This window comes from Gymnodraco acuticeps, unplaced genomic scaffold (assembly GCF_902827175.1).
Source record: "Gymnodraco acuticeps unplaced genomic scaffold, fGymAcu1.1, whole genome shotgun sequence".
Taxonomy (NCBI): Eukaryota; Metazoa; Chordata; class Actinopteri; order Perciformes; family Bathydraconidae; genus Gymnodraco; species Gymnodraco acuticeps.
The window spans coordinates 4093498-4110998 of NW_022990135.1; the positions used below are offsets into that span (position 1 = coordinate 4093498).

General features: G+C 39.3%; 1 protein-coding gene across 2 annotated transcripts; it reads right to left on the bottom strand.

The window, feature by feature from the left end:
• Positions 1-6211: 6211 nt before the first annotated feature.
• Positions 6212-17431, bottom strand: txndc16 (thioredoxin domain containing 16). 2 transcript variants are annotated; one of them, XM_034217096.1, is made up of 20 exons: positions 16998-17431; positions 16360-16540; positions 15932-16014; positions 15744-15817; positions 15571-15645; positions 15287-15408; positions 15038-15128; positions 14524-14686; positions 14226-14395; positions 14073-14133; positions 13856-13991; positions 13592-13738; positions 13265-13324; positions 12825-13014; positions 12480-12616; positions 11876-12011; positions 11364-11505; positions 10183-10370; positions 9915-10105; positions 6212-6897 (listed from the first exon to the last, which is right to left on the bottom strand). In XM_034217096.1, the coding sequence occupies exons 2-20, from the start codon at positions 16514-16516 to the stop codon at positions 6698-6700; spliced, it is 2523 nt and encodes an 840-aa protein (XP_034072987.1). In that variant the 5' UTR covers positions 16517-16540; positions 16998-17431; the 3' UTR covers positions 6212-6697. The 2 variants fall into 2 exon arrangements, with proteins under 2 accessions (XP_034072987.1, XP_034072988.1); XM_034217097.1 differs by having other exon boundaries at positions 6653-6897; positions 11876-11960.
• Positions 17432-17501: the final 70 nt, after the last annotated feature.

Here is a 17501-nt window from a genome sequence, read left to right on the forward strand (position 1 = left end):
AACAGTTGAAACTTTTCCAAAGGAATAGCGTAGCTTATGTAAAACTGGCCTTTTGTTTAACTTCTATCGTCTGCTTTCACTCAGTATAAGGTATGGTAATGTAATGAAAAGCTGCCAACAGCGAGCCAAAGATGACATTGAATGCATTTCCAATTATTTAATAAGTCAAACATAACTCAGTCGAAGAACAAATAAAGAATGATGACAGGAACACCGCTTGAAGCACCAGGCCTGCTCTGTGTGTGTATCAGAAATTGAATAACATCTATGGTCTGCTTACACTAATGTTATAACTCACATGTAACACGGGGGTGTGTGGTAGAGCTACAATGCAGTTACGCACTTGATCTATGCAGGATAATTTCCCTACTGATGGATTACGATGACTCAAGTTTTTCCGGGATGCAGAAAATGCAATTATTTTGTATGTTTGTGTGCATGACCCTTTTACTAAAAGTCACATACATGCTGAATATTCTCGACAAGCAGGTTTACAGTGTGACTCATACATAAAAAAAGTAGCCAGACATTTTTCAACACATTTAAGCTTATATTCGTCCAATTCATTCAAATAAAAAACAAAAGAAAACAACTGAACCTGTTTAGGCTTTAGAACCCACCTGTTGAGTCATTTTTTATTTGACTTATTTATTGCATTATAGTAATTTAAGAGTCCTGCTTGAATAATTTATTTACAAAGCATTTCCCTTCTGGTAAGAGTATATAAATATGAAAAGCATGAACACCAACTTTGTGTTATTTGCTAAATTGATGGTAATATATGTAAATGAAGGAATTGCATTCCCACAAACACTCCTGATACTCATCTGCGCCCTTGGCCAGAATTCATAATAATACTAATTCAACGTTGGACTACATTTTTGCAAAAGGGAGCATAATGACATGAAATGGGTGTAGAGATAATAAATACATGATTAAAGATCTTTCTGTCTAAAACCACTAGGGACCCACTTTCTATCCACTTTACTTCCACTATATATTTCAGACCAGAAACATCTTCACACTCTGCTTTCATTTTATTTTAACTACACTCCTGTAAGGTTTTGTAATAGGTATTGCACCATAACAATGCAATACAAGTGACAATAAACTGGCCACACACACAGATACAAATTCACCACCAGCAGGAAGAGGTGGAAATCCTTAGATAAATGTAAATAAAATATAAATAGTAACTGTGAGTAGAGTGGAGTAAAAAGGAGCCTTTAAAATTAAGTGGGTTAGAAGTATAAAATACTTAATTAAAGTACACTTGTAGCAAAATAATACTATGGTTCTTCAGTTAATTACAGTCCACCACTTATAGCAGGCTTGTAAGAATCAGTTTTTAAAAGGAATGCTGAGCTCATCAACAAAGTTTTCCACCATAAGCAGATCTTGAATAGATTTGTCGTCCTTATTCAAAATGTCTGCAGATACATCGATTGTTGCCACAGTTATCTCATTTGTTTTTATTCCCTTCTCAGCTCCAATGGCAGGAGACAATCTTCCCGAAATATCTGCCAACATATAACAACAGCATTTATTTCACTTTCTCTGCCACACATAGCTGACACATGAGTTAAGATCAGATAAGCTCTTTAATCCCAGAAATCTGACAAAATGTTATTTCCAGGCGCGACAACTTTGGCAGCACCTCAGGAATGAATCCTGTATAATCACTGGCACCACTGGAAACCTAAACAGATACAGTACGGTGAAATCCAGCCATGTGTAGCTTTACCTTGGCTTTTAATCGTGTTTTTCTGCTCTGCACCAAACAGCTTTGACACTGATTAACTTCAACACACAGGGTTAACTAAACGCTGACTGCATGACTGAGAAATCCACTCTAAGACAGGAATCATTTGGTATTTAAGGACAGCTTTCTGTAAGCTGCTTTGGCCCTTTTTAACGCGTATCAAAAAGCCTTAGTTTAAATATTTCTTAAATGAGTCAATAAATAAGACATTCTCTCACTTTGCTTTCACAAAACCAAACTTCTTCTTAGAAGAAAGATGTCAATAAAACCATTAATGCTTTGATATCTTATATCACAGCTGCAGTTATATCAAGTGGTAAAGAAAGTGTGAAAATAAAATCAAAGGGGCCGGATGGGGTCAGTTATTTGTTAAGAGGTTATTTAAATGAACTCTGAAACAATGTGCTGATTGAAGATATCCGTATGTGCAGCATAATTATATTGTGTTGTATTAAAACAAAGAATACAACATTAAATTAGTAGACCTTTAGGAAACAGGTGTAAATTCAGATTTAAAAAAACTACAATGCAAATATCATAGATACTACATGACGTACACATAAAAAAATAAGTGCAGCACTACAAATCTTATGGATTCAGATTAGTTCTGGATACTAAAAAAGTGCATCTTTATATGAAATGGTATCAATACATGTATCAAATAGATGACTTACACATGCTTTAATCTATGTTTTCCAGAAGAATAGTAGGCCTACATTATTCTAGTTAGATATTAAAGCTCAACATATACAAAACTTATTCTACGGAATAAGAAAAAAGAAAAAGAGAATGTCGAAAAGCTGAACGCAGGTGGCGAAAAACAAATCTCCAGGTTCACTTTGAAATCTATAAAGAGAGACTTGGCCTTTATAATTTGGAATTGAAAAACGCACGACAATCGTTCTTCTCTGACATCATTACCAAAAACAAAAACAACGCACGTGCCTTGTTTGCTACCGTCGACAGACTAACTAACCCCCCAGTGTCAGTAGCCTCTGAATTTCTATCCACCAGGGCGTGCAATGACTTTGCCTCCTTCTTCACTGACAAAATTCAGAAAATCAGACAAGCAGTCAGTGCCTCTGCATCAGGAACAGCAAATGTGTTGTCCCTATCTCCACTTAACATCATGACACAATTCCATCAGATTAATGATAAAAACCTAGAGGACATTATTCAACTTCTGAAATCCTCCTCTTGCTGCCTTGATATTATTCCAACAGGGTTTTTCAAAGATGTTTTGCCTTGCATGGCCTCAGATCTACTTCATATAGTAAACAAATCTCTTCACTCAGGTATTTTTCCACAGGCCCTGAAAACTGCAGTCATTAAACCGCTCTTAAAAAAGAATAATCTAGATGCTTCAGTAATGAACAATTACAGGCCCATATCAAACCTCCCATTTCTAGGTAAAATCATTGAAAAAGTTGTTTTTCAACAGTTGAGTAATTTCTTGCATTTAAATAACTGTTTTGATGTGTTCCAGTCAGGCTTTCGTCCAAACCACAGCACTGAGACTGCTCTTGTAAAGGTCTTTAATGACATCCACTTAAACACAGACAGTGGCAGAACTTCAGTGTTAGTATTATTAGATCTCAGTGCTGCGTTTGACACTGTTGACCACAACATATTACTAGACCGACTGGAAAACTGGGTGGGACTTTCGGAAACAGTTCTGAATTGGTTTGAATCCTACTTAAAGGACAGAAACAACTTTGTTTCTATAGGTAAATACACATCTGAGTTGACAAATATGACATGTGGGGTTCCTCAAGGCTCCATCTTGGGGCCTCTTCTCTTTAACATCTACATGCTACCACTGGCTCAGATAATGAAGAACAACAAAATAAGTTACCATAGCTATGCAGATGACACACAAATGTACGTAACAATTTCACCAGGAGACTATGCTCCAATTCAAACACTGAGTAAGTGCATTGAACAAATCAATGACTGGATGTGTCAGAACTTTCTCCAATTAAACAAAGATAAAACTGAGGTAATGGTTTTTGGAGCCAAGTCAGAACGTATAAAAGTTAGCACTGAGCTTCAGTGTGCAATGTTCAAAACAACAGATAAAGCCAGAAATCTAGGTGTAGTCATGGACTCTGACCTGAGTTTCAACAGTCACATTAAAACAGTTACTAAATCAGCCTACTATCACCTAAAGAATATATCTAGGATTAAAAGACTAATGTCACAGCAGGATTTGGAAAAACTTGTCCATGCTTTTATCTTCAGTAGACTCGACTACTGCAATGGTGTCTTCACAGGTCTCACTAAAAAATCTATTAGAAAGCTGCAGCTAATTCAGAACGCCGCTGCTCGAGTCCTCACTAACACTAAGAAAGTGGATCACATCACTCCAGTTCTGAAGTCTTTACACTGGCTTCCTGTGTGTCAAAGAATAGATTTCAAAATACTGCTGCTGGTTTATAAAGCACTGAATGGTTTAGGCCCAAAATACATTTCTGACCTCCTGCTAAATTATGAACCATCCAGATCTCTCAGGTCTTCAGGGACTGGTCAGCTTTCTGTCCCCAGAGTCAGAACTAAACATGGTAAAGCAGCGTTCAGTTATTATGCTCCAAATATCTGGAACAAACTCCCAGAAACCTGCAGGTCCGCTACAACTCTGACTACTTTTAAATCCAGGCTGAAGACTTTTCTTTTTGTCGCTGCTTTTAATTGAACTATTCATATCTTAGACTGCACTGTAACTTTTATCCATGTACTTTTTTTCTTTTAATGTTTAATTGACTGATATTAAATGCCATTTTCTTAATCTCTTTCATTTTTTGTAAAGCACTTTGAATTGCCTTGTGTTGAAAAGTGCTATATAAATAAACTTGCCTTGCCTTGCCTTACGGACAGTAACATAGTCAGCAGGTGACTCAGCAACAATTAAATACTAAATTGGAAAACTATAATATATAAAAATATTCAAATGCAATTCAGTATAGTATAGTATGTTATTTTCACGTTATCAACATTAACACAAAAAGAGGTGAAGGACACATAAAAAGCCAAAGCCAAACTCATAGTGAAATGAGCTAGGTTAGCAAAGCTGGCAAGAGACAGCTAGCAAAGACCATAGTTTATGTTTATGTAAGACAGGGACAGACAGAAAGACAGAGTGTGTGTCTGACTTACGTTTTTTGACGTCCGCATCACTTCTCCCATCCTTCATTCAAGTGAAGCTTCCATGTTGACAGTCATTTTGTTGGTTGACAGGACTCCACATCTTCTCTCTCCATGGCTGCTGCTAGCTAGCTAACTAGCTTAGCTTAACTCAAAAGAGGGGACATAATTAATACCAACAATTAAAAACCTACTATCTGAAACACTTAATTGTATATAATACTTACATGTTTTGTTTCTTGTGAGGCCATTTCACACTTTACTTCACACGTTCTTTTCCTCAGACGTTTCCATACGTTTTGCAGTGCCATATGAGCGTATTGTCTCTAACATTTTTAAGTTTTTTAATCACCTTGACAAACCTGGCCTGTATTCGTTAGACATCTGTAATGGTGTAATGTCGTCTTTTCACCACGCACACTGGCTAACATGTAAACCCCGTTAGTACCAAGAGGGGCGCTGTTTCGCACGATTAGGAATGTAATATAAATATATATTTATCAGCAAAAATAAATCAATGAAAGGGATACCATTTGTTATTGAAAAAACTTTACAAGAAGGCCTGTCTATACTTGTATACCTAAATGTATACGTCAAAATGACTGAAGTGTTGTGTTCTGTTTATTGTGGCCAGTATGTCAAATCACTTAATTCCTGTTTACTTTATATATGTTTCTCTATTTTTATGTATAATAAATCAAGCCCTAAAAGTATCAAACACCAACTTACAAACTATACTGACATTTCTTACTGACATTACCACCACTTTTAATACAGATATACTGCAATTTTCTCAATAATTGGTTATATTTCTGTAAATATGTATTGTAAACATTGTTTTATATATTTGATTTAATAATAGATTTTTTATATTTCTATATTTGCTCTTATTTAACGTGTTTAGGTCTGCACCCACTATTATACAACAAAAGATAATCCCTTGTGTGTGAACCAACCTTGCAATAAAGCTGGTTCTGATTCTGCAAGTACTTGAAAATGAAAGATGGTGATTCACATGGGTTCAAAAGAAAATCCAATCTAAATCGCAAAAGCACTTTCCATCCTTCAGTCGCAGCTTCAGAATGGAGTTACCCTTTTAACCAAGACTCATTGATCTGAATTCCAGTTCCCAGAAGCCACATAAGAAACCATCATAATAATTCAACAGGACCTAATTTACCTGTTTTGTTCAGCATCCCAACTGCAGGGGAAATTACACAGACATCTTGTGATTTACCATAAGAGGTGGTATGCGGGGAAATAACGTCAGAATAACTCCAGGACATAAATAACTCTTACCTAAAGTCATTGCAATTGCCACGCATGATCTTATTTCATAACAGTGAAGGCAGCTGTAAGATTAGTATACACTTATGATATGACAGATAAGAAATTTCCACACTAAGCTACACCCCTCAGGTTCAGAACTTGCGTACGTTTGCTTAAACGAATGTGAGTTGCTTGGTTTTGTAACTTTAATAATGACTTGTCAGCTATTGAGGTCAAACCACAGTTCACCAGGAATCAGTCACAAACCGCAGCAGTAAAAAAAACAGGAAATGAAACTTTGTGTAAATATCCTGAGGAGGGGGTCAAGTCATAATAAAACCGACTTTAACTCCAAACTTCACATTATATTTTCGTCGTACCCACCTTTACCTGTTATGTGTGTTTTTTCTATATCTTTTCCAGTCTGTCAATATAATTCGTAGGGAAAAAAAAATCAATCTCAATAATCCCAGAATTAATAGAAACACATTTTTGTAATCATTTACTTAATGTCCCAGTTCACTGTTATAGTTCAGAGTGAGGGTTATTGTGAAAAGTGTCAGAGTGGGAGGAGGAATCGTCCACATCTTCTTCCTTGCTATCCTCTTCCTCCTCTTCCTCTTCTGGAGTTTGCTGCTGGGCGGAGTCTGGTTCCTGTACGTCCATGATTTTCAGGAAGTCCAGGAACTCGACAGCAGGAGGCCAGCTGTCCTCCCCCAACATCCCTATAGAGACACACAGAAACGGCAATATTTATTTAGGGCTGCAACGACAATTATTTTCATTATTGATGAACGTACTACAATTTTTTATTTAAAAAAGGCAGGATATAACATGATTTAAGATGATATGAGCCTTAATCTAATGCAAAGAAAAAACCTTTAACCTGTTATTCAGTTATAAATATGAAACAAATAACTCATAATCTACAAGGTAATTAAGATAAAAATAATATATTATTTCCTAGATATTAAATAATAGCAGAACAGAAGAAAGAAAGGCAGAGAATCAACCCAAAAGGCAGCTTTTAAATGCCCCAAAAGGCACACGATGATACCGTTTTACAGCTAAACAATTTGTTTTTAACTCGAACGCAATTAGTTATACACTTCTGATCAAAAGAAGAGTTTTGAAACTGCCTTGCATGGAAACAGGAAGTCCCAGGACGTGGAAAATGAGTCTCTAAACACTGCAGGTCTGTATGTGCTCAGAGAAGAGCAGTGTTGGGCAAGTTACTTTTAAAAAGTAACTAGTAATAGTTATAGTTACTGCTCTCAAAAAAGTAACTAGTTACTTTGTTAGTTACTAAATTATAAAAGTAACTAGCAACAAGTTACTTTACTTTAAAAATAATAACAATACAAATACAAGTTTTTGTGTTGTTCTGTGGCACCGTAAGAGAAAACACAACTCCCCATCATTGTAGCAATTATCATTATGAAATAGTGGAACAATAAAACACAAAAGTGCGATTTAAAAAGATAGTTTTTTGGCTGTTTAGATGGTGTTGCTCCATCTGGGTCACTGCCGGTGGTTGAGACGGTGGGGTCTTTGGCGACTAGTTTTATAGCCCCATGTACATGTACATGTTAGGTGCTTCAGGAGATTGGTATTGCTGTTTTTCGATGTGGACAATGCTTTCTGTCCTGCACACAGTTTACATTTTACCGTAATATTTTTTGCGTCCTTTATCCCCACAAATTGAAAATAGTGGTTATATTTCCAAGTTGCAAATGCGCTGCTGCTCTCGCTGACACTTGCATCTGCCATTGTGTGTGTGTGTGTGTGTGTGTGTGTGTGTGTGTGTGTGTGTGTGTGTGTGTGTGTGTGTGTGTGTGTGTGTGTGTGTGTGTGTGTGTGTGTGTGTGTGTGTGTGTGTGTGTGTGTGTGTGTGTGTGCATGTGTGTGTGTGTGTGTGTGTGTGCTGGTGGTGAGCGTTGCCGTGTGTGTGTGTGTGTGTGTGTGTGTGTGTGTGTGTGTGTGTGTGTGTGTGTGTGTGTGTGTGTGTGTTAGCATTAGCAAGTGTTCGTGTGTGTATTTTCCCCATAAGGCAAGACCCGGCCAACTCTGTCTCTGATTGGCTTACCCTGAAATGTTACCCCGCTTTAACCAATAATCACTCCTCTCTGGTTACTTTCACTTTTCCATGGTACTGTGAGAGGACATCACTGTATTCGCCTGTAAGTTACATCTGCAGGGAGATTCGGTTCAGTTCCATCACATAATGTAACGCAGTAACGCACCCATTTAAATCACAGTAACTATAACGGCGTTACTTAATGGGAATAGGTAACTAGTAATGCTATTAGTTACCGCAAAAAGTAGTTGCGTTACAGTAACGCGTTACTTTGTAACTGGAGAAGAGTCACAGCGAGACCGCTGCCTCATCTCACCTGCACCCACTGCAGAGTTCAAAGGTCAAGGGCTAATGGCTCTGGACAGTGGAGGTTTTAAAGTCCTAACAATCATCACCTTCACTTAAAGACCATTTTGAGGTGCAATACAATACACGTGTCGACTCAAAGCCTCCTGCATGCCTGAAGCCACTCGCTGGATCCTGCCCTCTGTCATTGTCTGCTTTTACACTCTATGGAGCATATGTTATTTGATTTGTGCCTAAATAAAGGAAATACACTGTAAGAGGAGAGTGTAGACATGGGACTGACACGTCTATTTTATCTTTTCTTGGAGGCTATTTTTTTACTATTTCCATATGAGGTCATTTTCTTCTTTCCATGGAAATGAACAAAAACATTTCTGATTCTATTTTAAATATAATTTGACACATTACTCGCCTCATCCTTTTTAGTTCAGTCTGGTAAAAGTGAATGAATCACAATATTTGATGACAGTCCCTTACTGTGTTTGTCTTATTTTGACATCTGAAGGTTAAACATGGGGGAAGTAAAATCATTCGAAGCTCTAGTACGTCTTCTCTAATGTCATCCAAACTATTTTCCATTTGAGGCTTTAAACAGCCCTGATCTTACTCCTTCATGACCTAAGATGAGAGACAATATAGTTAAAGGTCATAAAAGCAACCAACATTACAATGTGTATAGCTCAAGTTTAAAGGGTCAAGAGGTATTGAAATAATTGTTTGATATCTTATGTATGCAGCAGAGTTTCGTAGTGGAAATGTACTTGTACTTTAATGCAAAGTCATCCCTGCGGGGAGTCACCTAATCACTGCAGGTAAGCAGGCAATCACTGCGGATAACTGGGTCATTGCTGCAGTTAAAAACGTCATCGTCATGACTCCTGCTGCGAGAGACATGACGACCTCTCCAAAGCAAAGAGAACTACTTCAAATCAAACCACCTACAAAGTCTGCTTTTGTCTGCATTTGCTGGCTTAGTAAAGTGTTGTTCACAGTGCAGACGGAATACAAAAGTGAGAAAGTGAAAGCATACTTGGGCTAATCATTATAGATTACACATCCAGATGCACTTCAACAGCAGGCACTTTAAAGGCCATAATGCAGAGTTATAGTCTTTTTAGAGAGCTTTTAGAGTGAATAAAAAGAGGAAATGACACAGAAAAAAGCCATGATAGTTTTTTCGTGTCTCTTAAGCTTTTAGTTTCAGGTGTTTAAGATTTGCCTAATTACTCCAGACGTGGATTTATTGTTGTTTTGTGTACTTTTATACATTTTGCTTGATTTGTTACACAACAAGTATTTATTTTCCTATATCCTCTGCCATTTTTTCTTTATTTAACTCCAGCACTTCCTGTTCCTTACCTGCCGCTGACACAGCCCCTCCCTGGATCCTCTGCAGCCACTGCAGGACGGAGGAGGCCACTATGGGCGTGTTGGGGGGGAACTGATAGATCTCATCTCCTGAGGGCAAATGAGTGAGGACCAGAGCGGGGAGGGGGGGCATGGAGCCAAGGTATGACCCCAGGACGGACATACCAGCTGGAGTACGGCCCCTGGAACACATACCAGGAAAATGGATATAAATAGAGAATACATTGTGAGTGAATATAGAGCTTATTTTGTTACGTACAGGTGGATCCAGCAGGCCAGGTACTGCTCCATCCTCCCTCCTCCCACCTCCACCACTCCTCTCATCTCCTCCACCAGCGCCTGGTTCTGCTTCCGCCCGATCTCGTCCTCCTCCTCTCCCACAAAGAGGAGGAGGAGGGCTTTACCCAGAGAGAGGAAGGAGGGCAGGTTCTCCACCGTCAGCTCAGGCTGGGAGAGAAAACAGAGAAGTCACATTTATTTCAGATATAAAAAAATTACAGTTTATCAGCAGAAAAACATTTTTAACGGCAGTAATTATTGTATTGATTACAAAAAAAAAGAAAAGAAAGTGCTCAAAGCAGAAGTGCGCATGGTAACAGAGGTCCAAGTGTATGACAGTGTGTGGCAGGATGTTTGACCTCCAAGAATATTACGCTGTAATAGTCATATGATAGCTATGTGAAAATGTTTAACATGATGTTTAACCTCTAGGGAGATTCACATGAGACAATGGATGGGGGCCTCAATCTTGTGACTGTAAAACTTGAATGTAAGCATGTGAAGGACACGGTTGGGGAACCAGTTCTACCATATTGCTGTATGTGATGACTACTTCCTTTCTTGCAAGAAATAAACACATGTATCCTGATTATTTATATTCAAGCCGGTGGCGCGTGAGTAGAGGATGATGTGCATGCTGCATAAATGGATTTAACTGTATAGTGTTTGACCCTGCTGCAGTCCAGTCTCATTAGAAACAAGGACAATTGTGCCATCTAAAGGAACATTCTGGTATTGTTTGGACTATAATACATAAAAAGTTTCAAAAGTACAATTTGAAAACTTCAATCCTGTCTTTACCAACTCTTCTGTTTACCTTCACAGCAACAAAACTCGTAAACACTCAAAGAGAGATCTGACCTTGTCTTGATGAGCAACATCTGCATTAAAGATCGCAGTTTCCACATCATTGTATTTGTTTGACAGAGTAAATGTAAACACGTCATGCATGACTCTGTGAATGTATAAAATAAAGTCCACATATGGAGCTTGTTATCTGAGACATGCTGTGAATGATTCCATCCAGGCTTTCACAAACTTCCCAGACTCATGGATCTAGATATTAGGCTTTGTTTGAACTCTAAATAACGTAAGATTGTTTAGTATTTCTCCAGGCACACATGTCTTATATCCCAGAAAGAGGAGTGATCACACGGTTACCAGACGATGCAGCAGAACAGAGTGGATGTGTGTGAGCAGCTCCTCAGAGGAGGTGGATACAGGCAGCGTGGAGGGAGGAGTGTGTGCCCTCCAGGATGGAAACACCAACACTGCAGGAAGCTCCATGCTGTGCTCTGCAGCCCTGGAGAACACACACAATAAGGGTCATATATTTAGCTTATTTTTAAGGCAAGGCTAGTTTATTTATAAAGCAGATTCCAACAACAATTCAAAGTGCTGTACAGCAAAGCATTAAGACATAAACACATTGTAAAAATGACATTTCATTTCGTATTTGTGTGTTTGATGGAGCCCATACTAGCATTACTAGGGATCACATTTTATCTGTGTTTTTTTAACATCAGTTTGTTGTTGTTCCTATCTGTTTTCTGGAAGAAGTAGAAGTGATGTAGCATGCTGAATTGAGTTGTATCCAATCCAGTCAAAAATAAATTGTAGAAATGAATGTGTTACACAACTGTCAGGGACAAACTAATAACACGAGCTGTTACCATTTCTCTGCCAGCCCATTGGTCAGTAGTCCGGTCAACATCTCTCCTCTCAGAGACTTTGCTGCTTCAGTAAACAGTGATACGCCTGCAGCAGGACACAGCAGCATCACATGATTTACTGACAGTGAACCTGGATCTGGGAGACAAGTTCCTTCCCGTGTTAAAAAAGTAGTTCTCTTCCATTTGAAACTTGTCAGCGGGGGTGCAGAAATAACCTGAATCTCGCAGATTTTACACAACACTCAGACTTCCAGCTAGGCACCGCGGTGGCCAATCAAATACGTGCAGGCACACATTCTTGTGAGATTACTTAACTAAATGCACCGCTGTTTACTTCACAGTCCTAAACAGTTGTGCTAAGCTGTTATGGAGTGATTTGTGTCTCAGAAGCTTTTAACCTCACACTAGTATTCCTCAAACTAGACTTCCGGTTTCATGGCTCACAGATACCTCAAGCACCAACACAGCCACAGGTGTCACAAGCCTAATGATCCACTATTGTTGACATTGTTGGTGTATATCCTTCTAACGTTTTATTTGAGCGGTATAAAACGCGAAAGGTCATCCTCATCCAATACCAACACACAGAATTACAGCTTCCTACCTGTGTGTAGTTGCGTCTTAAACAGTCCCATCACTCTGTCAGGATGATAGCCTGCTAGCTCAAGGTGAGGCACTTCCTGAAGGAATGATGTCACTTCCTCTTTGGTAGAGAGCAGCACGGGAGATGCTTGGAGGCTCCTGGTTAGAGAAGGGACAAATGCACGTGTGTTAGATAGACACACAGAAAACAACCTTATTAAACTATGGAAAAAATAGAACAATAACTGATAGCTCTAGTGCATAAACAATCTAGAATATAAAATAAGCTCTTCCAGTAGAAAAAGGTTGGTGATTTATAATTTTTTTGCTTGAAATTGGCAATAAATCCAGGTCTGTGTATTCTCACAGCAAGATGAAGCGATGCAGCGCCTCACTACCCAGCATGCCTCTGTAAAGCTGCGCCGGCTCCTTAGGGCGAAGCAGCAAGACGCAGGGGAAGGCCGTGATTGGCTGGAAGGGGATTGGGAGGGAGCTTTGAGCAGCGCAGAGGTCGGTCCACTCGCCACAGTCCACTGCACTCATCTGCACCTCAGAACCTGAAGAGATTCAATAATCAGACACATATCAAGATAATGATGATGTCACTATTTTCGGCAGTTTCAAAGTAATTCAGTGATAGGTGTCCGTAACAAAACAGAACGCAACACTTGAAACCTAATAAAACAACCTAAACACAAGCTTCAAAAAAGGGCATTTGGTAAATAACCCTTATTCCTGGATAACTGACATTCTCCTATAGACAAAACTGGGTCTGGAGTGCAGATGTTTTAATTGTGTCCTGTTTACCTTCAAGTCTCTCTGCAACTTCAATGAAGGAGCTGAGGAAAGCCATTGAAACGGCATCCCCTGGTGGTGAAAGAAGAAACTGCACTTACATTCATTTTCATGTATGGGGGGGGGTGGCATTGGGATATATATTTTTTAAAACCTCTGGAGCAGAGAGGAGCTGTGGATTATTGTTATTGATGAATGCATGTCAGTGTTTCTTAGGGTCAAAAACACTAAACTCACAACTTAAAATGAAAGCGTTTCGTTTATTTAATAAAAGAGCACATGTTCAGGCAGCACCTGAAAGCAGTAAACCTAGGGGAAACACTGAAGAGTGTGGCTTACATTTGAGGTAGAAGAGCGCCACCGTCAGGCTGCTCTGAGATACTGCCGTGTGGAAGTTGTCAGAGGTCAGCTGTGTAATTGAGTCCATGTCCGGCAAGTTGCCTCGGTTTTCGTAGACGGACGCAGCAATCTCATCGTCCAGCTTGGCTTGAGGCAGACACAGAAACATGTCAAAAAAAAAATGGTATCTCCTCTTGAGGGATTAATCAACTTTGTCTACTTCTCTATTCTATCCTTCTTTCTGTTTTATTCTCTAACACTTACCAAAATGTGAATCCACCTCGTCGTCCTCCAGCCACCCCTCGTCGTCCTCTTCATCTTCCTCCTCTTTCTCTTGATTTGTGAAGAGCTCCAGCACCTCATCGTGGTCGTTTAGGGTCAAATACTTCACCTCTGAACTCTTAAAGCACATCCACAAAAGTGTAAGACACACATTGTTTCAAAATAATGAGTAATCTTATTTTGTGAGTGGGCATCATACCTTCTCAGGCAGCCTGTAGGCAGCATTATATTCATCAGGGGTTTTCACAGCAGGACTCTGTCTGATAATACACACATAAACACACACAGGGATAAAGTCAAATGAAGAATATGACCAAAAAGCCCACCAGTGATTGGTACCTGTGCCTGTTACCTGTGAACGAGCAGCAGCAGGGCGAGGCCCCGGAGCCTCCAGGCCAGAGCGGTGGCCGTGTCCAGGTCCTGCTGCTTGGTCACAGGGCGAGAGAACAGGAAGACCTGCGGGGTCTGCTGGTAGGGGAACTGGGGGGGCTGCACCGAGGAGGGGTCGTCGTAAACTTCAGACTAGTAGAGAAAAACATGATACACTTATGTACAAGAAATACATTAAATTCACTTCTGCCTGTTTGATTTCTTCAGAATTTGGATAATTATAATTTAGAAAAAGTATTCCAGAGTGGCTCTATCCTCACCACTAGTGGAGCCTCCATGAGCTGCAGGAAGGAGTGCAGGCTGAGGGTGGAGAGGGGTTTCCTCATGCGGGTCAGAGGGCAGCGCTCAGAGCTCAGCGGGAGTTTACTGTGGACTCTACAGTGGAGGAACCACACCTGAGAGGAGGGAGACGACTCATCAACGCTGAGGAGAGAAGAACAGACACAGTAAATACTTCTCTGGTATAATATCTAGTTGTCAGAAAACCCTAATCCTCTCATCTTAATGGATTAATGTATTTTATGATGGTAGTAGAAAGGGCCACCAATCATGCAGCTCCAAAATCTACCATTATAAATTCAATCAGAGGGATGTTTCAGAGAGAAGGATTACTAATTTTACCAGGCTTAAATCGGTAAATCAGGCCTATTTTTTTGATAATTCTTCATCATGAGCCCTGCTTTCCTCTGCCTCCTCTATGAATCACACTGTGTGACTGCAAAGGCCATGGCATATGACTCAGACACATAGAGAGAGAGAGGCAAAAGAACGTACCCTAAGTGCTTCAAAACAGGGCCTCCGGTAATGAGGATGAACTGGTATTTGGATCCGTAGACATACGCTGTCTCCATCATCGATCTGTGCTCTTCGGTGACACAATCAGCAGAAAGGATACAATAATTTACTTCAGTCAGTATGTGTCTGTATCCAGATTCACTATCAGTCAATGAATCAGTCTTTGATCCCAATGCATCACTAACAGTTTCCCTCCAAATATATCCATCCTCTCCTTCTTTTCCATACCTTGTGTTCCCAGACTGCGAACATAACCCAGCACGATATCCTTCTTCCCTCTGGCTGCTTTCTCCATGGCCAACAGGTCAGTGTCAGTGTGGACGTACTTCACCTCTTCACGCAGAATGGCACTGGAAGAAAAAAGAAATGTCCTTTAACTGGCAAGAACCAAGGAATGAACCCTCATCAACTTACACCAAAACCATCTAGATTGATACAGGGTGCTATAAGTAAGAGGAAAGATATGTATTTTAGATTTTTGGGTCACTCAATATAAATGAGCAAGTACTTACAACAGGACTTCAGACACTATGGAGTTGACGTCAAACACTGTGTCCAAATCAAAACCCAGGAACTCCTTACCACCTCTGCCATAAAAGCACAGTCACAGAAAGAGTCATGGAAATGTCAATACAATGCAACTGAATGTATTGTGACATATCAACAACTGCTGTGCTCCACACACCTGAACAGAAACGCTGTGTGGCGCTCCCTTTCTTGTGTGCAGTACGCCTGGACCAGCTTCTTATCACAGTTGACCTAAACAGAAGGGATAAAAAGATACAAAAATGTGCACATCTTGTAGTTAATATTAACGTTGAGCTTTAATCTCCACTTGCATGTGTTGGTGGAGCTCTAGAGAAATGCAGTTACCTTGCCAACCAGTACTCCATAATCCTGCAGTGCGTCAGCAGATTTCTCTAACTCCAGCAAGAACAGAGAGATGGTAGGAGAGACTGGAGACAGATAAATACTGTTATTATTGATAATTTGGTTCAAAAGCATCAACAACTCCTGTTCTATCTGTATTTTTAAGGTATTTTCATGTGTTATTACCCTTTTGGTTTAGTATTATACTGTATCCTACAGTCCTTTTGTGCAATTATTAAAAAGTGCAACAGTACACTGTGAGCAACAATTATTATGGTTTTCATTATTAAATAATAACTCTAAAAAACCCAAATTATGTTAGGGATGAAACAATTCTGGTTAATCATCGTCTGAACAATAATACATACCAGTATATATATTTTATGAGATGTTGCTTGTACTTCTTATGTGTAAAAAGATTGTGCGCCTACCTTGATGCTCAAAATAGATAAACATCATCTTCCCAGAATGCAATTTCTCATAGAAGTCTGCAGCTGTGTACTCTATTAATTCTGATGTGTTGGCCTTCTCTGTGCATCCTCCTGACCTCAGCCACAGCAGGAAAACAGCAACACACATCCACATCATGGAGAACAGGCTCTGTTGTGCTCTCTGTGAGGAAACATTATTGTATTATAAGCAGGAGATGCAGCAGTTGTATTACATTATTACATTACATTACATTGCATTTAGCTGACGCTTTTATCCAAAGCGACTTACAATAAGTACATTCGACCAGGAAGACACAACCTTGAAGAAAACAGAATCATATAAGTACATCAGGTTTCATAGAGCCAAACATTTCAAGTGCTACTCAACTGGCTTTAGGTAAGCCAGTCCTTTATTAGTATAAGTGCTTCGTTAATAGTTCTAACGCTCGAAGTGGAGTCGAAAGCATGTAATTACACGCTGAAAAAAACATGATAATAACTAACTTAACCAATGAGGGGTTACACAATGAACATCATATGACCTGCACTATGATATGTGTAAGTGGTTCATATTTGCTGTTCAGTTCAATTGAGCTGTATAGAAAACAGTGACAAAAAAGATGCTAGCTGAGTGTTACCTGAGTTAGTTGAGGAGGGGTTCAACTTTTGTCTTTCCAAGTGGCACAAACGTTACCAACCACAATTAAAACCGTGGTCAGACGAAACAAAGGCATTATGAATTATAAATTGTAAGCATAAGCTTATACAACGAGTATAAAACCCAGAAGAAGGTCCAAAAATTGCACTTTTATACTTAGGAATGTAGTGATGGCTAGTCCATTAGCTAGCCTTGTTAGCTACCTAGTGATGGATGTTTTTCCATAGCTTTATGTGGCTAGCTAACGTAAACACCTATAAACTTAAAAGATACATGTTGTCATGTTTCCGTTGGAAGTGTAACGTTAGGCCAAAGAAAAAACTAACTTTGCAAGGTTATTTTTCACCAAGCTAGGAAGTGAATTTAAAAAAAATGTAGCTTGGGAAAATGACTCTCCATATTTAGCCAAACAGTGTCAAGTCACTAGCGTCAGAACATCATTTCCGGTTATTCTAAAATAAGTATCCTTAACTGACAAGTATGT

Coding starts and splice junctions, on each gene's coding strand:
- txndc16 (XM_034217096.1), bottom strand. CDS start 16,516: ATGATGTGGATGTGTGTTGCTGTTTTCCTGCTGTGGCTGAGGTCAGGA. Junction 13,015..13,264: donor AGTTGCAGAGAGACTTGAAG/GTAAACAGGACA, acceptor GAATCTCTTCAG/GTTCTGAGGTGCAGATGAGT. Junction 10,106..10,182: donor CTGGCCTGCTGGATCCACCT/GTACGTAACAAA, acceptor TATGTGTTCCAG/GGGCCGTACTCCAGCTGGTA.